At 42.4% G+C, this 22,368-nt stretch overlaps 2 protein-coding genes across 3 annotated transcripts; one reads left to right on the top strand and one right to left on the bottom strand.

Moving 5' to 3' along the window:
• The first annotated feature begins 399 nt into the window (after window positions 1–399).
• On the top strand, window positions 400–11,668 carry vapa (VAMP (vesicle-associated membrane protein)-associated protein A). Of its 2 annotated transcripts, XM_072680025.1 has the most exons (8): window positions 400–615; window positions 4,406–4,558; window positions 5,026–5,129; window positions 5,711–5,791; window positions 6,202–6,206; window positions 7,716–7,881; window positions 10,203–10,382; window positions 10,575–11,668. In XM_072680025.1, the coding sequence occupies exons 1-8, from the start codon at window positions 558–560 to the stop codon at window positions 10,734–10,736; spliced, it is 909 nt and encodes a 302-aa protein (XP_072536126.1). In that variant the 5' UTR covers window positions 400–557; the 3' UTR covers window positions 10,737–11,668. The 2 variants fall into 2 exon arrangements, with proteins under 2 accessions (XP_072536126.1, XP_072536125.1); XM_072680024.1 differs by lacking the exons at window positions 6,202–6,206; window positions 7,716–7,881 and having other exon boundaries at window positions 406–615.
• On the bottom strand, window positions 10,545–20,709 carry LOC140556287 (protein APCDD1-like). Its single transcript, XM_072680023.1, has 5 exons — window positions 20,200–20,709; window positions 19,490–19,667; window positions 18,289–18,817; window positions 14,002–14,323; window positions 10,545–12,789 (listed from the first exon to the last, which is right to left on the bottom strand). Exons 1-5 carry the CDS (start codon window positions 20,255–20,257, stop codon window positions 12,350–12,352), a joined length of 1,527 nt encoding a protein of 508 aa, XP_072536124.1. The 5' UTR covers window positions 20,258–20,709; the 3' UTR covers window positions 10,545–12,349.
• Between the last annotated feature and the right edge of the window lie 1,659 nt (window positions 20,710–22,368).

The following is a 22,368-nucleotide window of genomic DNA, read 5'->3' as shown; positions in this document are numbered from 1 at the left end:
CAAGAAAGATTATATATATGTATTTTGTCCATAGCAAAAGGCTTATTGTTTTCTTGTCTTGGATCTATTTTTATTTTGTTTTATAAATAAAAACAGTTTGATGTAACCATGTTGATATAAACTGCTGTGAGCTTTGTGTACAAATACATGTTTTAAAAAGCGTCCTTCTGTAAATATAAAAAGTAAAAACGCAAGAAGAGGGAAAAGCTACTATATTGTAATATAGAATAAATTATAGTATTATTATAGAGTAAATTAAATTATAAAATTTTAATAACCATTATAAAACGTATACGACTACTTTTCTTCTCGTATATTAACAAATTACAAAAAAGGAAGAGCTTTTGTGAAAGCTGTGCTCTCGGGATCGCGCAGAGCGCAGTGCGCGCCGCCGCTGCCGTCGTACTCGTGTGCGCGCTCCCGGCTGTGTGTGACTCAGTGAGATTCAGCGCCGATTAGGCGGACATACACACACATTCACACAGTCAGCCAGGCTGCTACAACAACGCCGGCTTTTGGCACGGGAACCCCTACTGCTCACCCCACAGCAGGCAGAAATGTCCAAACTGGAGCAAATCCTGGTCCTCGACCCGCCGTCTGATCTGAAATTCAGAGGTAAGACTGCGGACAGCCCGGCTCGGGACGAGGCTAGCCAACCAACCAACCAACCAACCAACCAGTCAGCCAGCCAGCCAGCCAACTAGCTAGCTATCAAGCTAGCTAGCTAGCTGCTTGTCAACGGATTATTCCGCTAACAGTTAGCTGGCTAAGCTAATCTCCCCCAGGTTCGGGGCTAATGTTAGCTAGATAGCTCACAAACCTCCGGCACTAAGCTGATGTCAGACCGAGGACGAAATGTAGCAAACAGCCGTGTATATAATTCACACCCTCTACCGCCATTTTAAACCAGGTGTTCTGTCGATTTTTGCTACCTTGTCAAAGCGTGCTACCATAGCCTGTGTTTATAGATACAGCTAGAGGTAGCTAATAAGGTACAGCTGTCTGAAGAAAACAGTCGGTGGGATATTCAGAAAGCACCATATCGGAAAATGCTCCCAGCAGACGTGACTTAGAGGCGGAATATTTGGATAGCCTACATCACTGTACCAGAGGGTAAAGATAGCTAAGGTAATTGATGTGGTGATCAATATTTTTTGTTGTTAAATTTGATTCACCATGTAGCTACACTTATGGAACACGCAAGTAAATAATTACAGTAAGATAAGATTGTATAATACACCCGAGGAAAACGGAATTGTCAAGAAAAGCACGAAAACGTAAAAAAAGAATCCTGGGTCTGCGCACGCGCAGAAGCTCTAAGTAGCACATATCGACGGGTAGCACAACTCGACAGAACACCGGTGGCGGCTTGTGGGCCTCGGGTAAAACTGAGCTGTAGTTTTTCGCTTGTACAGCTAGCAGATCTTCACATCCAGCTAACTCGCCGGATTGCTAATAGTCAAATGCAATCAGAAGTAAAGTAAAGGCGGATCATTTCCGACCTAGTTAGCCAGCTAAGGTTTAGTGTGTGGGCTCGCAGTGATGGTGAGGGAAGGCGGAGTGGGGCGCCGTGCCCTTCTGCACTTGCCACGCTAGCAAGCGTGATTCGCCAGCTACATTACATCAGTTAACATGACACTGGAGGAAACGCAGCTAACGTTACTAAGCTGGAGGGTGTCTTATTAGCTAGGAAATCATCAATTCAACACCTTTTGTTTTCATAACTAGTGTTTACAGCGGGGGGTTGTCCGGTCCCGGTCACATCCACTCCTCCAGTCCTCCTCAACAGTGAAACCAGCGCAGACATGTTGGCGGGGCTACATTTGTACAGCCCACATTCATAGTCAAGCTTTGATAGCATCCTACATTTAGCCGGCTAGCGTGCTCTAGTGCTCAGGAGCGTCGAGATGATCGGACTACACTATGTTGACTAAAATATTGAGACCCTTGCTCATTCATTTGTTTGATGGGAGCTAAAGAGCGTCTACTAGGTTTTGAAGCATTTCTATGAGGATTTGATTGCATTTGGTGACAAGAGGTCAGTTGGTGAGGTCAGGACGTTGGATGATCACCACTCCACCTTATCCCCATCTCCACAACTCAAGCTCAAAAGCATTGGATGAAGCACCATCGTTAGAGAACGCAGAGAACACTCCTTTGCTCCACAGCTCGATGCTGGGGGGCTTTATGCCCCTCTAGGCCACGCCTGGTGTGAGGCACAGTGACAGTAGGTTTGTGTTGATCTTCTCCAAAGATTCCTATAATTATTGGCAGCACTTCTCTACAGGGAATAGATAAGCTGTGTGTGTGCTTTTATTTTGTAATACTCAAGCTGATCTTTCTCCTTGAAAATAGTTTTTTCCCCCACCCTCTCTCTATGTGTTAACAGCGTTGTGGATATCAGTCCAACTGACACATACACATTTATGGTATTTAGGAGACAACTCTTTATAAAAGGGCTTTGCTGTCCAGTCAGAAAATATCCCTAGCTGGTGTGAATAGGCAAGGGTCCAGACATGCAGTACCTCAATCTTTGATACTACCAAATAATAAGATACGGTGTAAGATAAGGACAATCACGAGCCTTTAATAAGTGCAGAGAAACTGCGTTTGTTCAGACACCCAGGGGAGGTTTGTTCCACTTCGGTACCAGTACAGCAAAAAGTCCAGATGCTTATCTTCAATACATCCAGTAGAATATGTGGCCAAGCCAAGCCATACTTGAAGAGCACTTGGTACAGATCAGGTTTTAACCTCAGATACAGATTTTGATACAGATTCTGTTATGAAGTACCATGTGATCATCACAGATCTCTACCTTGTAACCTGTGTCTTGCATGATGGTAATGTACTTAACACAGTAGTTAAATAAAGGTAAAACAATCAATTCAATGACACTTCCACCAGAGGCAAGTTACATCTGCTAAATATCATTTATTTTGCTTCAGTCGTAGACACGGAGTGTTTTTATATATATATATATATATATATATATATATATATATATATATATATATATATATATATATATATATATATATATATAAAATAATATAAAAAAAATCTCCATCATCCAGCTCGACTTACAATTCCTTGATTTTTATTTATTTATTTATTTGTTTGTTTATTTTTTCATTGGGTAGGGTAGTGTAGTATTTGAGTAATTGGCTTTGCTTTTCTACTTGGAAACCCTTCAATTAAAAATAACTCTTTTATCTGATCTGGTACCACCCAAAACTCACAGTTGCAGTATTGGTATTGGGAAGGAAAATGTTGTAGAAATGTCTAGGTCTAAACCTTATTACAGACCACTACTCTTAACCTGGTCACCTGCTGAGATACAAGCCTGCGTCTGTTTATAGTGTTTTCAACGATAGGCTCCTCTGATTCGCTTTGCTGGTAAAGACGGTTATTGTTTCTGATGGGATGTCAAGCCAAATATCAGAAGGGGGGAAATAACAAATGATCCAGTCCTGTATCAAATCTGTCCTGAAATAACACACACTCTCACTGTGTGTGTGTCTTCCTGTGGGGAAATAAAGTGTTTGAGTAGTTTGAGCAATAATGGCCTACATGGAGATGCTCAATGTGAAATTCACATGCTCAAATTTCTCCAACGCTCCACTACCCCACAGGAGGAAAGACGCAACTAACGTATCGTGGTTTGTTATCGTAATACACAGTATGCTTTTCTAAGCATCTTGAGGATATTGTTTGTGTCTAATAAACACTGATCAGCTGCAGGTTTTCTTACTGTGTAATCAGACTGGTTTCATGAGAGGAACTGCAGCATATGTTGAATAAGAATCACTGTATTCAGTACAGGAGAGTATCTGAACAGTAGTTTTTAAGAATCGGTCACTACTGATGTGTATCGTAAAAAAAGTCTTTAAATATGGTAATATAGTATTTTTACCATACATCCCTAATTCAGACCACATTTAGTATTTTTCCCTTTGTTATCCGATCCAGTGAAATAGCTCAGTTGAAGCTTAGGGCAAAATGCTTTAGTAGTGTCAGATTATAAAACCTGCGGTCAGAAACTGTTAGTACAGTGATTTTGTTTTTTAAATGTCCAAAGAAATCAAAGCTGGTCATATTGCCCACCTCAACTCAGTAGTTTGTAAAGAAGAAAAAACATTGGGTGGGTATCAGGTAATGCTCTAGGTTTCGTTATCAGGAAAGGGAAAACTCCATTATGTCGCCTGTATTTGTCTCACAAACCTTTTAAAAGACCACAAATCAAGCCCATCATGGACCACCTGGCCCACTTTCCCCTTCAGCCACTGTACCCATTGCTCTGGTTCTTTTTTAGAAGGTTATTGTGGATATTGTAAGATGGTTACAGCACAGTGTAAAGTTTTTTTTAAGTTGTTTACTCAGTATATCTTGTGTGTTTCTACAGGTCCCTTTACAGATGTGGTCACCACCAACCTAAAGCTCCGCAACCCGTCCGACAGAAAAGTATGCTTTAAAGTGAAAACGACAGCCCCGCGGCGCTACTGCGTGCGACCCAACAGTGGGATCATTGAAGCTGGTGCCTCAGTCACTATCTCTGGTGAGACAATGAGACGGGCACAAGCATAATTTATACACACATCCTGGTTAGCCCCATCTCCTGTCACACACCAGTTCCTAAAGCTCTAAGCACACCAGTTCCTGATGCTGGGAGATTTTCTACAGGGATGGTTAAATTTGAATTTTAGGAAGTGTCATGTTTTGGCTTGGTCTGGTTGACTGACAGAGCAAGATTTTTTTTTTCTATTATATTATAATATTTATATATATATTTCTTTTATGGTTATGGCAAAATCTAATGATTCATCAATTACAATACCTAAATTCATTCATTCATCTGAATGTACCAATGTAAAAAAGGCAAATTATATCTGAAAAGCCAAGGGTCTTTTAACCCATTGACAGTTCTTAAGTTTCTCAATTTAGGGAGAAATACTATTTTTAGTATCATTTGTTTGGTGTCACTGTTTTACCACTGTTTTATTTTCTCTTTTTTTTTTTATCCAGTAATGCTGCAACCTTTTGACTACGACCCAAATGAGAAAAGCAAGCATAAATTCATGGTGCAGACCATTTTTGCACCACCCAACATAACTGACTTGGAAGCGATGGTAAGCATTTTATTTGTTTCTCAGGCCGCTTAAAAGGTGTCTCACCTTTTGGCTGTTTTAATGTAATGTGTGATGCATTTATCTGTTTTCCGTAATGTAGTTCATCGTTCCATGCTCTCCTAAGTCGAGATACTTAGTTTTAACCAGCAGAGGGCAGCGTAGACCTGTACACTTTATTAACATTGCAGTAATTGTCCCAAAGGCCTTGAGCATTGAGAGAGGTCCTGCTGACCTGTAGGAAATATTCTAGTCAAGGAAGGCCATGTTTTGATGTTTCCTCTCTTCTGCTCTCTGTCCTCCATCTCTTTGTCCTTTTTCTCTGTTCTTCTCTTCTCTCCTGCAAATGTGTAACAATGCCTATTGATCTCTGAGATAGATTTAGCAGCATGCAGCCATGAAAGATCACAGCACTGAAAGGAAATCAAATCCATATCAGCTTGTTTGAGCTAACACCAGTCATGGCCTGGAATGAAATATAAAGATCCAGTTTGAGATTTCTACGTAGGAATAGAGTGACATGCAGCCAGTGTATGTGGTTAACATGTACTTATTTATGTCCTTTCTTCTTTTCATTATTCTAGTGGAAAGATGCAAAACCAGAGGACCTTATGGACTCTAAGCTCAGATGTGTTTTTGAACTGCCTTCGGAAAACGATAAAATGGTGAGTACTCTTGTACACATTCCTCCTGTAACAGCTTGATAGCGGGGTTAGCTCTGGTGTAAAATAACTAGCCATAAATGTAGTTCTCAGTCATAAAGGCTCACTTAATATTCTTCTTTGTTATTCACCTGTGGTATGTTGGACATATCTGTGGGTTGGTTTATACAGTATATGTCCAAAAATGTCAGAGCACCACTTTAAAACAAGCTCCTTAAAAGGTGTCAGCGAATGCATTTATTCAGTATTATAAGTTGTTCTCTGATGTTTAAACAGTAAGGATGTGACTTTGGTGACACTGTCTAGCCTAGCATAGCTTAGACCTGTAATAAAACCAAATACACTACATTGATTTTGTGGCATTTTCCAGTCAGCACAGTTTCCGGTTAGCTAGCTGAAAATACTGCTAAGAGGCTGGGTTAGCTATTAGTCTTTTTAGCCTCTCTAGAGGCTTCTGCTGAATGGATAACCACACAGGCACTTGCTTCAGTTGACCTAGCATTAGCTTTTAGCTTTTTCATCTTTTTTTGTATTTATTTATTTGTTTTTTTATGTAAAGCCTTCCTTTCATATTCTCTTGTACATTTTGGGGGCCTAAATAAAATGAGTCAAGACTGTTGCGCAACTGTTTTGGCAGTTGGCCTGTTTTACATATCTGGGGTTTCCTTCAAGGTAGAACATAAGTGTTTGAGGTTCATGCTTTGTCACTTCAGTGTACCAACCTCTCATATTTTAACTAATATTTTACCATGGAGTTCAACTATATACATGCAGTTCTCCACTCTTGGGCACCTTTTAAGGTGCACCCAGAGTCGTTGCAGACACAGGTGTTCAGTTGTGCACACACCGCTCTATAGATCTCTATAGAAAAGCATTACCAAAAGAATGGGATGTTCTGGAACACCTGCGCATGTTCCTAAGGTTTCAATGCCCAATGCCAAGCTTCAGATAGAAGACTATAATCTCTGCCGTGTTGGGCTGTAGAGCAGTGGAACTGTGAGTGATGGAGTTGTAGTGGGGTTTGTGATCCAGAACTAATCATCCAACATCAGTATGTGACCCTACTAATGTTCTTGCTGCTGAATGCAATCAGATCCTCTAACCTCTAGTATAAAGCAGGTAAGTATAAAGAAGCGAGGCCCCCATTATAACCCCATCGACTGCAGAAGAAACATGGAGTGAAAAGTTTGGCAATTTTAGACATATAGAGTAGTTCCACACCATAAAACGGTCAAGCTAGATGTGTGTTCAGAGTCTCGGTCAGGAACCCCCCCCTTAAATAAAGCCAGGACCAAGAAGCTCAGTTAGCAATGTCAGGGCTCTAAAAGAAATTTCTTTAAAGCTACATGTTCTCTAATGGTAAACTCTGAAGAGGTCCTGGTTGAGGCTGTGAAGTAAAGCAAACTGAAAGACTTGAGTGAAAGTGAAGTGACTAAGCAGATGTGCTTGAAAGTGGAGGTGTTTTGAAGGTCTGAGTGATTACATAGCTTCTTCAAAAGTAATGCTTTTTCTGTGCTTGCTGCATCATCTGTCATGCTCCATGAAGCTCCCAAATGGTCTCGCTTTCCTTATCTCCCTACTGTAGCTTCAGTGTTTTCCTGCCTTCACTAGGTACAGTAAACTGACTGGGCATGGTTGTATGTTTAATGCATATCACATCACCTGACAGTTCACTTTTCCCTTTATCCTATTTCTACTTCTGCAGGGCATGGCTTCTGAAAGACCACTAGTTACTCTATTATGCAGACTTGGTGGACGCTGTTTTGCACAAATTTGACCAGAGTGGATTGGGGGAGGGGGAGGGGACATTCAAACTAAATGCAGCCTCTGTATGTATAGTAGTTATCCATCTTGCTGGTATACTCCTCCACTATGTCCTTTCGAAGTCAGGTATCTGCTTCCAAGACCCACGTGGCCGTGTAGTCAGACCCACCACCCCATGGCTGACTCCCAGGCTGCAGAGCTGTATGTCTGACCAGGTGGCCCCCACTCCAGGAGAGTTTTTCACCCCTCTAGACAGCAGGTGCCTGAGCGACGTGAACTTGCCTAGATACAGGCCAGGACAGAGAGCAGGGAGTGACGGGGACAGTCAGGTTCGTGAGAGGTACACAGCCTTGTTAAAACACATGTCAGCATTTGGACATGTTAATAGGTGAGCCAGTCCACACTAATTTGTTAACATGTGTAGTAGTTGTTTGTTTGTTGTCAAACAAACCCTTTTTTTTGCCACCGATCCAATCAAAGTATCCTAATAAGTGATGTTTCTGTATATACTGTTCTAATATTGTATTATAGTATGTTTAATATCTTTTAGTCTAGCTTGGCAGACCTCCCTGATCATGGGAGGCATTCAAGTAAATACAAGAAGAAGGTCCTGTGTTCTGAACTAGTGCAGTTTAACAAGGAGCAGCAGCAGAGATGGCATTTGTACTAGGTTGACGCCCGGCTGTGGCAACCCTTTTAGCTCTAACCTGTGGAGTACACATTGAGGTCAGCTCACGTTGTCACCACAAACGAACCTCCTCAAATGAGTTTGTTTGGGACTGGACCGACCTGGTTGTTTTGGTCTGCACCCAAGTGTGATTACTGTGCACACATCTGCCCAAATGAAACGAACTGAAGGGTCACCGGAGTCAGGTTTAACTGGGCTGAAAAATGCAGGTGTGAAAACGCCCTAAAAAGGTGCAGTAATATCACTTTGTGTTTGCGTGTGTAGAAGTGTGAACTGGAAGTGATATTGGTTGTTTTCTGTGGTTCTGTTTTCTATTGGTGTGAAATAACATCCATTACAGTTTAGTGTTCTATAATTTGGTTTTTATAGAGCATACAAGCATTAGCATCCTCTTCTAGAGGTCAAACGCACTTTTCTGTGATGGTTTAAAACCAGAGAAGAGTGTGTTAGGTACTCCCGCTGGTAAAAGGTAGTATTTTCACACTAGTAGTACAACCCATTACAATGGATCTGGGTTGATTGGTGGCATGGGTAAAAACATCATAGACTGGTGGAAAATTAGCTCTAATGCAGTCAGAACATTAGAACCACAGATTACATTAAGTACACAAGTACATTACATAAGTTTATACATACACTGCAGACATCAAAACTGTTTTGTTACCTTCTGGAAGCGCTCCTCACTGCTGCGAGCTCTCAATAGTGAAGCCTAGTGACTCAAGAAAACTCTGCTAGAACAAAGAATAAAAGTAAAAACAAAGGATCAAAACTGTATCTGGAGTAAAAACAGACAATATTTAAACCATTACAATATGCCTGGATCCACTGGATCTGATTAGGGCATCTCTGAATTGATTTTGTTCTGAAAGAGTAATATGTTAGTAGTGTTTTTCATTTGGGAGCTGACTTGGAATTACTGTTGTTCAGTTGCAGTGGCTGATAGTTAATCCACGTCTAGCCTTGAATCTTTGGGACGCTAGTCTAAATCCATAAGCAAATCTCTGAGGCACTAGTCCACATCTAGCCTTGAATCTCTGGGGTGCTAGTCTGAATCAAGGTTTTAGATTCTCAGATTGAACCTGAACCTGATGCCACTACGAGTGGTTTGGTAGAACAGATTAGACCGCTGTTACTTTGCTTCATTTGACTTTCCTCACTGGTTTGGAAAACTGAGAGAAGCAGAGAAACACATTTTTGGTCTAAGGAAGTCAATTTAGTGTTGTCTGACTGACATTTTGCTATTAAGGTCTCAAGTGATTTAAGCACGAGTTGAGTTGCGACCCTAGTAATATGCAACTGTGACTCGACTTGCTGACTCTTGTTCCTGTGTCAGCCTCCCACCTACTGTGTTTATTTTTTATTATTATTATTATTTTTTTTTTTATAAAGTCTGCCTTTAGTTGACAGAACATTGAATTCATCTGGGGTGCGTTTCCCAAAAGTATTGTGGCCAACTACAATAGCAACGTACGTAGTTGGAATGATGCCATTGCGACTGTTCGCAAACCCTTGTTAAGTTGTATAGTTCGACCTACAGCTGTAGAACTGTGCTTTGAAGGTCAAGGTTTCATTTATATATTGGCTCTCATTGCCACTGTGAAAAAGATTAGAAAAAAATAATCTTCGTCTGCTGCAGTGGGGTGTCATGCTAACGCTGTTACAATAGAAAAAGCCTAAATAATTCATTAATAATGTGATTTCAGGGACAGCTCTCATATTTTGGCCTAATGTGTCAATGTTTGTGTGTATCTGTGAGTTTCACCCAATGGAAACATTGTAGTTCAAACTAACATGGTTCAAACTACTGCAGTATGAACAAGGTATGACAGTTTTGGAACCCCTAGTTTCATATTAAAGCTTGTGGAAGCACATCATTTTTTATATTGATAATAAACCCTGTATATAATTATTTTACCTGTAAAACATGGCTAACATGCTTGTTTGTGTTTTTGCTCTATACAGAATGACATAGACCAGACCAAAGCTGCACCAGCCCTTAACACCTCCAAGGCAGACATTACATCAGGAGCCAAGCCCAGCAGCCTGTCCCTGGACGACACAGAGATGAGGAAGCTTATGGAGGAGTGCAAGAGGCTGCAGTCAGAAATGAGCAAACTGGCGGATGAGAACCGACAACTTAAGGTACGGTAAAGAAGTACGGAGTACATGTTTTCGACACCACACGGGAAAACCTTTATTATACCAGCAACAGAAACTACCCAGAGACGTTTGCTTCAGAAACATCTACATGTGTTATGGAGTTCATCCTAAACAAGTGCATACTTATTTATCTGGTTCTAAATGTTTATTTGTTTGTTTATTGATGTTTAATAGGATGAGGGTCTGCGGATGAGGAAGGCCCAGCGGTCGGACAACATGGTCTCCAACACGTCAGCCATTATGAGGAAGGAAACCAGTTCCAAATCACTCCCCTCGCTGCTTGTGGTCATCGCGGCCATCTTTATTGGATTCTTCCTGGGGAAGTTTGTGTTGTAGGATAAACGCATCTGTTTTGCCCAGCTCCTTCCAGTCTCTTCTGGGCTGAGGGGCAAAGCGTGTGTTCTTGTCGTTCAGCGTCGCATCAGTGCTAGTGTGGCCTAAGGCGGCGGGGGGGAAAAATGCGTCTGTGTACAGAATCATTCAAACAGGCCTTGCCTTTTTGCAATCTCACACGGTTAGTACACATACACACTCAGAAACGAGAAGAACAAAGTCTCCCTCTCTTTTTGTTGTTGTTTTTCTGTTATATTCTTGTGGTGCTGGGTGTTTTTCTTCTTTTTTCCGATTTGTTTGTTTGTTTTGGGGTTTTTTGTTTGTTTGTTTTTGTTCTGTTTTTTGGTCCCCCTCCCCCAAGGATGGTGTGGATCAGAAAATGTACATTTATCAAAACATCAAAACAACACGGTCAATTCGAGGCACTGTGTAGAGACCTTGAAGGTAATTGAATAAGAGTTCTACGACGAATAAATAAAATGAATTGTTCTCTCTTTCTCTCTGTGGTTTTAATAAGAGTTGAATGAAATGTTCTAAGAAATACGTTTTAAATGTTCATGTTTGTTTAATCCTTTACAAGAATGGAAAACTCAGAAAAGGATAAACAGACCTTGCTACGCATTGCTGGATGCTGTCTTTGACCGTGAAATTGACCTTCAAATGAAACATGAATTTTAGTTTCTTGAATGTTTAATTCAGCTGGGAAAAAAATGTGCCTCCTTCCATGTACATGATTTTCTCCCAGTCACCTGACACAAACGCACACACGTCTTACAGTTATGTCAAGTCTTACTAGATTTTTTCTTTATGCAAATTATATACTCATTTGTGAGGCAACTGTCGACTGAATAAAGATCACACCACTCTTACAGTCCTGTCCTATGGTATTTAACATTGAGGTTAAGAAAACTGAAATAAAATCTTTAACATTCTCATATCAGTGTTGGTTTGGCATCTCTGTACCTTTTCAGGACATTGCACACTTCATCTCCTTCATGAAAATGCATGCAGTGGATGGCACACTACAAATGAATGTCTGGACAAATCTTTTCCTCTACGCATAAATAATAAATAATCCACACCTCACAGTGTGTGTGTGTTCTTTGCCAGAGGTAAAGAACAAGGAGAGCAATGCGAGTCATTTTTTTTTTGTTGTTTGTTTCAAGACTACATTTGAAAGAGTAGCTGCAGCAATACTAAAAGGGAGGGTGTGTGGGTAAGGTTTCTTTGTGAAATCAACATGCACATTTTCCACTGAAGCAATTTCAGAAAGGATACTAATGATAGTGCTTACTTGACTATGTTCTGCTTTGCGTTAATATACAGCCACCCCCCCCTTAGACAAAGCTGCCTCTATTTAGACATCTTCAGGTAAAACCACAAATCTGTCTCAGATTTGTGGCTTTCAGACAACATTAAAATTCCACATATTGTCCCATGTTGCAGAAGTAGTCCCGCCATATCCTTGACAATGTCACAGTCAAAGAGTTAGTCCTGTGATCTGTATCTAGGATCGGTTCTTTGTGAGCAGAAGGATAGAACTGACCCTGGTCAGCATCTTGAGATACAACATATGGCACAAAAAACACAAACAAAAAAACCCAACTCATTCCATCCTAAATGATGCAGAAGACAAGCGTGACCAAAAGGATGCTATAAATGAGCTGCTGGTGTAGTGTCTCACACCCATTCCCAAGTCTGAAGTGTTGGTCTCCCTCTTTACCAAAGCCTGTACCCCCCTTCTGGCTGGAAATGCAGCGTATCAGAGGGGGCTGGTAGGACGTGGCGCGCTTATGAGGCTGGTCTGGGCTCGAGCCGTTGGTGGGTCTCCGGCCGTTGAAGAGCAGGCTGTGTCCGGCTGAATCTCGTCCCATGCGGAAAAGCTCATACTCGGTGTGGGGTAAACGGATGCCCAGGGCGGCACAGCCTGAAGTGAATGTCACGTCTTGCTGAACCCCCAGCCTCCAGGAGCCCTGCTTTCCACACTCGTCCCCACTGAAGACATTCAAGAGGGAAGTAGTGGCCATGTCCATGGGAGTGACCTTCATATGGGTGACTAAAACAAAATGGAGAAATCAGTAAGCATTTTAAGCATATCGAGAGCCAACAGGCGAGAGTCTAACAATGATTCAGATGTTTTGAGGCAACTGTTGCTAGCTTGAACATGCTTTACAGAAGCACTTTGCCTTTAGCATGAGTTAAGATGAATTTAGGCTGCAATACAGAGTCTAAGTTACAGTCCAGTTACAAATTCTACTTCTTTCTAAGCAGGACTATGTTCTTGTAGCGAATCAAAAATGCAGGTTGCAGCAAACAGATTTGCTACCATGCTTGGAAAAATAAGTTCCTAAAAGGTTCTTGGTTTGGACATATGGCTCTAGAAAAAAAAGGCTAAAATCAAATGCAAGGCCGAGGGTGAAGCACCTCTCAGAGAGGGCACCACCGACTGAAGTGCCACTGTGGGTATCCAAAATCCCAGTAAGCTGTTGAAGCAAGCAGGTGCTTCGCTACTACAAGTTCTGCAGTTAGGTGACTGGACACAAAAGGGACCCAGAGAGGACAGAAACACTATCTGTTAAGTTCTCGTTTTATTGTTAAAAGCTAGGCTATGCTAGGCTAAGCTAGGCGTACACCCGCCAATAATTTTAGTTTTTCATAAGCCCAGCATAACAGAAAAATCATGTTTCAATAAAGGTTGTAAATAGACTTGGAAAAAACACATCCCAACCAAAGTCCAATACTTGCATTAATACATTCAAAATATGTATTCTATGGCACCTTTACAGAACCAGAAAAATTATTTGTAGAAGTGATTCTTCTACAGTATCAGGTTTTTGAGCACCTCAAAAAACCAAGACTAATAATATTAATTACGTAAATTATGGGATTTCCTATCTTTTATAAGGAAAATAAAAGAAATTGATCTTGAGGTCGACCGTTGACACATTTCACATTTTCACATATTTTACAATAATAAGAGAAATACTATTTGTTGGATGTCCCAGCTTGTCACATCAAAAACGTTAGGTGTTTGCATGTGAACAACATAGGTCACACCACCACAACTACTGTGCTTCAGTTTGATTCTTTTCTAATTTCCTATTCCTCAGTAGGTTCGCCTGAATGAGATTTTGGTTTAAGATCTGTAAAGCTTGTCCAACCTGCCAACAGATGCTAAGAACGAACCAACTGAGAGCTGGTTACAAGCAGAATCATTTGAACCCAGGTAAGTCCCAGTTGGGGGGCTTTAAATCCACTTTCAGTTTACCTGTGAAGGTCAATTCAGTGCCTCCCATGACTGTAGTTGAGGGAACCCCTTGGCTGTAGTGTCCCCTGGCAGAGATGCTGAAAGTGGGGTGTCTGCATACAGGGTCGGAGTAGTGGTAGTAGTGACCCTCCCAAATGTTGCCATCCTCATGGAAGACAAAATGCCGGGTGAGGAAGAGGACCCCGGGCCGGACCTCACAGCGTCTGCTAACCCAATTACCGTAGAGACGCAGAGGGCGATTATTCTGGGATGGCAGGACAGGTGGGTTGTAAAGATCTGCAGCAGAGATGATCTGACACGTGACACAGCTGTCATCGTAGGTCTGAAAGCATATAGAGAGAAAAGTGAGTCGTTGGTTTTTCTAACAAGAAAAGACTTGAAAGAAATGACCGTGGCGAGAGACCATCATTAAAGAGCTCTGAAGATGTAATCAAGGATTCTTTTAAAGCTGTATGTTTCAGACAAGAATAGAGATCACACACAGGGGTTAAGGGCTAACTGCCCAGCTGTGTCTAGAGGGCACATGCCCAGATTGGACGGTACATCTAACAGGCGACAGAGAAACCCTGATGTGTTTCCCAGCCAATAAGAGCGAAAGCAGTTGTACTCTTGCGGTTGTAGCTGACAGATGAAAAGGCGAGGATTAGTGGTCATAAGTCATGGCTCTACAACACAAAGCTGCTCATGAGTAATGGCAGCAATAAAACAATTATCATGAGAAACCAGGGCAATTTTAAGTTTGGCAATTTGAGATGGTCTTTCATCACCACATCTCAGATTGGGCTGAAGGCAAGCCTTTTGAAGAATGCGGTCTGGGTGACAGATACTTGAGTTTCATTATATCGGCTTCCCTTAGTTTCTAGCGCAAGCTACGGACCTGTTTTCATACATACAGATCGCCTGGTCTTGGATCAAATACGATTTTGCAGTGAAGAACCTGCATTAACTGTATAATTCATCCAAGGGCAAGGTGTAATCCATATCTGTGAGAACTATTAAATCCCGATCCACCAGCACCTCCTGCTTTAGAGTCCAAGCCTAGCCTACACCTGTAAGGCTAAATCTTGGGGGCCTGGGATTATTATTGGAAGCAAGAGCTTGACTTCTGATAAGTTGCCATTGCTTGACTGCCATGACTCAACATCCTCTCCATAAATTATTCATCTTCAAACTAGAATTCATTAACTTTGCATTACATCTTTCATACAGCCTTTTTGTACGCATCAGAATGAAGAGCAGCGAGTGTGGGGATGTTGGGTGGTGGTGGGGGGGGGTATGGAGAGGTGGGGGCAGTGTGCACACATGAAAGGCATTAATCCAACCGAAAGCCCCCGTTCCACCTCTCAAGTCTGGCTGTAGCTTTCCCTCAGCCCTGCCATAGCGCCTTAGGCACGCACCAAGTCGGAGCTGGAATTCAGAGCGATGCCCTTTGCAGCGCTATTTCCCCATTCCCTTTGAAGCAGACAGGGGATAGCAGCGGATCAGCAGCCTGGGTATGCTCTAACACCAGCTGAAATCACACTAAAACGGCAGGGGAAACGCTGATATTTGTTCTGTATCGGGCTTGTTTGAAATAGTTGAGTGGTTGACGTCGGATCATGGTAATGCTAGAGTAAAACTGCATGACTGGGGAAAGAGCAAGCCAATGAATACATAATGCACTCAGCACGTACAAGGAAGGGCATGGCAGCTACCTGATGCAAGCACACACAGGAAGATGAGGACAGCCTAATGACATGAATTAATTATATGGCAGTGTCACTTCTGACGTCAAGTAAAGCGTTATGTATAATACAGCCTTTTGCTTTACTACACAGCACTTAATCAATTAAACATGCGTCCGTCAAACATCTCATCCATTTTTTAGGTTTTGTGTGCGTTTTTGCCGTCGGACTGAACACACAGCGTGATGGAAGTCTATGGTGGAACACCACGAGTGCTAACATCTTTCTGCCTCCAAGAATCGTATTAATATTCACAGGCAAGAGGGCCCTTTGGTTTACGGCGCTGTTACTCGTCCTCAGTTCCCGTTTATTACTGGGTTGTAATAGATGGGCATAGAGGATGTGCATTGTGAAGACATGAATATGAATCAGTATCTATTTTCTGGCACCGCAGCAGGACTTGTTTATTGTTATTGGAGGACGCGATCCTGCCACTTCTCCCAGGCTATGGCAAACTGCTGCTCTGTGCTGTTAGTGGGCACACTTTAGCGGGATGCTGATCTGCATCTCTGCTGCTGAACTGATATTGGTAAGGGGGAACTGGGGTGGGGTGAGGTTTGACAGAGTGCTGATGCAGCACAGAATGAGGGTATGTTAATGTCATATGGTTAGCTAGGGTCCAGCGAGCTTTCAGATAAATACAGTCTCTATTAGGGGGATTTACAACCAGGTGAGGCTACTTTTCTCCACACAGAGGGCCGAGAAAATGAGGCCCTTCCTGTTGGGACCAGAGTAAAAACTAGGGATGCATTGATATGGAATTTATGGGTGGATTACGATAACAGATACTAGTAACACAGTTTACACTCTATAATCCACATATGAAGTGCAACAAGCATGTGGTTGGTGTAGTGTAGTGGGTAACCACACTGCCCTTCCCATGGCAGACTAGGGTTTGATACGCTGGCCAGGCAAGCACACCACGCTGCACCAACAAAAGTTCTCAGACAAGACTCCAAACACTACATTCACCTACCTGTGTAACATGATTTAAATATGAGTCACTCTGGAGGAGAGCATCGGCCAAATGCCGTAAATGTAAAATATAAATGAGCATAAGTGATGTACATATGACATTACAATGATAGAGCCAAATCAAATACGACAAATGATATAAACTTTCATACTACAGTATTTGGTGATATTTAGCAGATGCTCTTATCCATAAGTTAGAAGTCTAGAAGAACTGGCACAACATTAGCGTTCTTTCTCGAATCATCCATCAATGTGTATACAAGCAGAAATAGGTCACTACCTTGTAGGAATGTTGTCACTGAAGGAAAGTTATCGTTAGAAATGAAGAGACCAGCTACAGATTAAAATATGAACGAGAGTTCTCGTAACGCTTAACATGGCGTCTGTTTATGAATAAAGTCCCGCCTTTCAGCCAATCAGCTTGCTGGTTACGACAAGAGTGCAGGACCCACCCCCCTGTGTGGAGATCTGCGCAGTAGCCAGAACAAGTCAGTTTTTTGTGTATTTTTGAGTCAAGAACCACAAATTATTCATCATTTTGTCAGATTTTATCAGTGATCTAAAATATGGTTTTGAAACTATAATTTAACCTTCAGTTTTGAGCATTTTGGTTTTTCCCCATTCATAGAAATGGAAGCTTGGTCTCATATGACTGGAAATAACTGCCAGGCGGCAATGCAAAAATGGCTTGCCTCATATGGACTTTTATGTTATCACAGAGTGTATGGTATTGTATTGAATTGTATCAGTATATTTAATGACTAGCATGTTAGCTTGTGGACAGTGTGTTAGCTTGTGGCTAGGGCTTTAGAACAGGACACTATGAAGAAGCTTTTGTTTAAAATATTGCAGTTTTATAATGTTGAATGCTCTGATAAACTGAAAATTGTATCATATTGAGACAATTACACTGATATAATGAATATCGAATCAAATTCAGAATTTTGTGAACCTAATATTAACCTAATATTTTCAGCCACTCATGGCACCAATAGTTTTGTATTGAATAAAACTTCAGTTTTTTGTGACTCATCCCCCAATAAATGTTGGATTAGGTGGAAAATGTTGCATTCAACACATATTATGGTATTACACACAAACTGTAATTAAAAATCTCACTCCATTCTATAGTACTTAAATGTACTGTGTGTAAAACTCCTAGGTAAAAACTCTACATTGGATAAAAATGGAATTGAATGCATTTTGGAAGCAACCCAATCATTTGCTGGCTCCAGTAACATGGTAACAGTAACCATAATTATTTTTCTCTATTTATTAGTGGCCACCAATATATATTTTGCACCTCTACACTCCCTCCACTGAATAAACGAAAAAAGCCCACTGTGGTTCTTAACTTCCTAAAAATCCAGAACACTATTCTCTGCTACTCTTCTCAGTTACAAAATGCAGAATTCAGCTGTGCGCTATCGCCAAACCATTTTCAAGCAGCAAACCTCTAATTACCCCCCACTGCACCCTCACTTCAGGTTGTCTTCAGTACGGCAAAGATCAAGCCTCTGTAAATGCACATTGCCTACACGACAGCCTTTCCCCATCCCTGCAGTGCACACTGAGGCGAGGCACTGACCTTGACGCTCTGCAGGGGGGGCTGGTAGCCTAAGGGCCTGTGGAGTCTCCTCTGAGCGCGCTCCGTGTGCACGTCCCCCAAGAACAACTCCTCTGCTTCTGAGATAGGGTCGCCATGACGATGATGCCTCTCCATGCGCAGCAGCTGCAGCTCCTGCATGCTGAAGTCTAAGCCCAGGCTGCAATCACGACCGGAGTATTCAGAGTCGTCTGTCCACAACTCGTAGCTCAGCCCTGGTTCCAGACGCTTGGTCAGATCACAGCTCTGCTCCAGCTTTACCTGGAGCTCGTTGGCCACCGCAGGGTTGTGACTGACCAGTACGACGCGGCTCAGCTGGTAGTCTGCCTCTGTGCCTCCACGGACGACCCATGAGGCCTGGCGTGGGTGTACGCTGCCCTGGACGAGCAGAGTGTAGCTGGGCTCAGTGCAGTGGTTGTCCCGGTAGTAGAACTGAAGGGCCTGGAAGGTGTGGTTGGAGTAGAAGTGGTAGGATCGGGTGAGGAATTCCGGCCCAGGCCTCACCTCACAGCTTTAAACAGAGATTAGGAAACAAAAATGTTATTTACAGTAACATTTACTGTACTGTACTCTATCACTGCATCCTAATGAGTCCTAATGGAGTGATCACTGTAGTATTAAACTCTCATATGGAATTAGGCACGGGACTTCTACTGGTATTAATTAGGGATGCTCAGTGCTATAGGAATATCGGTTTGAATTTGACAGCTGCTGCTGAAATACCTGCATTGTTGGTTCAATTTGTAACAGCATAGAAATTGATGCAATGTTTTCCTCATCATCTACATCGGCAAATTTTTACATGACAAATATCAGCTATCATCAGTCCACAATTCCCCAATCACTCCCTTTCCCTAGTCTAACGATATAAAACGCGACGGTGAAAGTCAAAAGACTGCTACAGTCTCCCTGCAAATACACACCAGCACAGGGCAGACGGCACAATGTGTGTTTGGTAGGCTGCGAGCTGGGGACAGCCATGGCGGAGGGGGCTGATTTGTGAACTTTGGAGAAACTGGGATGAAATTCCGAGGTAAAACATTTTTGTGCGTTTTAGCAGATCTGGGAAAAGGTGATGACTCTGGTCACTGATATCAGGATCACCCCATCACCTTAAACTGCTGCAGAGACTGACACATTGTGTGCAAGGTGGAAAAGGCATTTTGACAGAAGCAGGAATTACCTGTCGGACACCCACTGCCCTGCGATATCAGGAGGCATGTGCACGCTGATCTGATCTCCATCCTGAAGATGTTTGAGCATGTAGTGGCACTGGTTGTGTCGGGAGAGCTTCCCGTAGCTCTTCTCCAGCAGGACTGGGGTGGACCTCACCAAGTGAGGAGGCAACCTCTCACACCAGCCTGCAAAGAGGGGTAAGAGGGGTGAGACGGGAGTGGAGGGGGGCACATTCCGAGCTCAATTCCACATCACTCGAGCTACACACTTCAGCTGAGGGAGGCTTCTGTGCAGGAACTGTGCAGACGGTAAGAGGTTCACCTGAGCAACGTTTGAAGCGTCAAAGCTGAAGACTATGACTCCTGCACGAATGTTACCTATGCTCAGGTGCTCGTTGTTTAAAACCCGTATGGAGAATTTCTCTCAATATGAGCATTGCTCTGCTCAACATTCAGCCCTCAGACAAATGGGTGCATTACAGTGAGGAGCTCGTGGATTAATCAAGAGTTTTGAAAGAAAATTAACACCCCCCCCCAGCTTTCTAATTACCGCCCAAAGTGTTAAGCCCTCGCTAATCACTAATGTGAGTCTTTTAAGCCACGCCGTAATCGTTTATCGCGTTAATCTAATGCAGGGAAATTAAACTCATTAGGGGAGAGCCGGGGCTCCAGCCTCTGAGAGAGAGAGAGAGAGAGAGAGAGAGAGAGAGACACTCACCCGCGCTCAGGAGAACGATGACCGCCGTGCTCGTCGCTGTGTAAAACCACAGCAACATCCTTCTCCCCACAACAAAAACAGCAACAGCAGAGAACGAGGAGAACTAGGCTAAATGAACCCCACCCCCCCGAGGCGAGGCTCCTGGGACGGTCGGTCTTCTCTTCAGCTTTTTAAACAAACTTGCTTACTGAGCAGATTTTCCTCCTTAACTCACACAGACACTAAAGTGTTTTTAAGTTAGGCATCTTCCTTCTTAAAAAGGAGAGCTTCATATCCTCGCGTGTGGCAGTGATGCGTCCCCAGAAGTGTGGCTCATTTCTGACAGACAAATCAAACTTCACTGTCTGCACCGTTTCTTTGCTTAGAAGAGGCGGAGGACGAGCCTCACTCACTCGCCCCCTTCCTCCCTACACACACATACACACACACACACTCTCTCTCTCTCTCTCTCTCTCTCTCTCTCTACGACCGGAATAACTCTGACTATTTACGCCTCATCAAATGCGTTATCTCTCCTCGTTTTCTCGCGTCATCGCCTCCTACTTCAGGTCCTGGAGGAGGGAGCGCCGTCACGATATAGTTTCTTTTATTTATTATTATTGTGTTTCACGCCCGTCTTCAGGCAAGCCCCGCCCCCTACACTGTGATTGGCTAATAGTGGTTGGCCGTTCGCGTTCCGATTTGCTGGTAGCTCGAGCTTGGAAGCCAAGCAGCACTCTAGAACGCTCTAGAACACAGACAGAGTTCTATAAAGAAGCGAACAGGGTTCTATACCAATAGAACACGGCGACTAGAACTTTGGTGCGTTCCAGAACATCATTCAAATAAATCCCGCCTTCGGTGACAGGATTGGTCAATACTTCATACACACAAGAAGTCCGCCGAAAGCAGCCAATCCCAGCGCAGGAGGCGGGACTTGGCGGAATACAGGTGGAGGGCGGAAAAAACGAGCATGTCACGATATGATGCGTTTGCTTGTAGTCAAACCAGGCGATGATATATGATTTTTCCCACGGTTCTGGGTTCAGTAGCTGAAGGAAGGTGGGCTATCTGTTAGAAAATGAGTCAGCTGAGTCACTGCCAGGTTAAATGTAACTTCTGAAGAAGGACAAAGCAGAGAAAGTGAAAGAGGTAGCTAGCTAATACCCTGGCTGAAATGTAGCTAACACAATTAGCTAGCTCCAGGCTATTATTGTATTAGCCTGCGTCTGTGTCACTTTATTACCCTGCATGCAGCACAGTTAAGATATTAGAAATCCATCGTTTTCTCTTTGTGCACAGCAGTGTAAGTGTGTAATGTTACTTGAATAATTACAAGTGCTGTTCTTTCATTAATATCAAATTAACTTTATGAGAACGTTCAGTTACAGTCTGCCGGGTTCATGTTTAATTCATGTCAAAGTTCTTTTCATAGTCACTCTAAAGCGATTAGTTATTTATTTGGTGAGGAGGAGGGGGGGCAAAAAGCAACTCAGGTGTGGAGAGAAAATCCATCATCACAGGGTGAGAAATTTCCTCACACTTCAACCACCTTCTCCACATTTTTAAATGAGCTGAGATTTATGGTCTTGTGTCAGGTGCACTGTAGTGTGTAGGAGCCTGGAGCCAAACATCCACCATTTACGCTCATCAAACAAGACAAATATAACTTGTGTTAAGGTGCTCTCATATTCACCTGGAATACACTAGAAAACAGGGATGCACAGTGATATTGGATATTGGAAGCATACCGGCATCAGACAGACATTCGGATTTGACCGATATTTGATATTCTAATCAGTATTTGATTTATTTATTGTAGGCTACTCCTTAAAAGTAGAAGACGGTTCTCTGTAATCCAGGTAGCCTATATATGTATGTATATGTGTATATATATATATATATATATATATATATATATATATGTCTCAGTTTCTACAATTAATAATTGTTTAAGTAATTGCACCAGCATATCACTGCTGTCCAATGGAAAACATGTATCTCCTTTGTTGCCTGTTTTTAGTTTTCTCCATTTAACCCTTTAGCTGCTTTGTACAATGTGTAAATGTGTAGATCAATCAAAGTTGATGTGATGATATATGGAAAAAAAAAATTGGCTATGGGCAGCAGAATCAAATCCCATATTAGTGAATTCCTAATTAAATTGTAAATGCTCTACAGACGGAGTAT

The sequence above is a fragment of the Salminus brasiliensis genome, chromosome 5 (assembly GCF_030463535.1).
Source record: "Salminus brasiliensis chromosome 5, fSalBra1.hap2, whole genome shotgun sequence".
Classification (NCBI taxonomy): Eukaryota; Metazoa; Chordata; class Actinopteri; order Characiformes; family Bryconidae; genus Salminus; species Salminus brasiliensis.
The sequence above is the reverse complement of the archived record's forward strand: the minus strand, read 5'-3'. Positions and strand labels throughout refer to the sequence as shown.

Coding starts and splice junctions, on each gene's coding strand:
- vapa (XM_072680025.1), top strand. CDS start 558: ATGTCCAAACTGGAGCAAATCCTGGTCCTCGACCCGCCGTCTGATCTG. Junction 5,130..5,710: donor TAACTGACTTGGAAGCGATG/GTAAGCATTTTA, acceptor TCATTATTCTAG/TGGAAAGATGCAAAACCAGA. Junction 7,882..10,202: donor GGAGTGACGGGGACAGTCAG/GTTCGTGAGAGG, acceptor TGCTCTATACAG/AATGACATAGACCAGACCAA.
- LOC140556287 (XM_072680023.1), bottom strand. CDS start 20,257: ATGTTGCTGTGGTTTTACACAGCGACGAGCACGGCGGTCATCGTTCTC. Junction 19,668..20,199: donor CATCGTTCTCCTGAGCGCGG/GTGAGTGTCTCT, acceptor CCCTCTTTGCAG/GCTGGTGTGAGAGGTTGCCT. Junction 12,790..14,001: donor CACTGAATTGACCTTCACAG/GTAAACTGAAAG, acceptor ATTTTGTTTTAG/TCACCCATATGAAGGTCACT.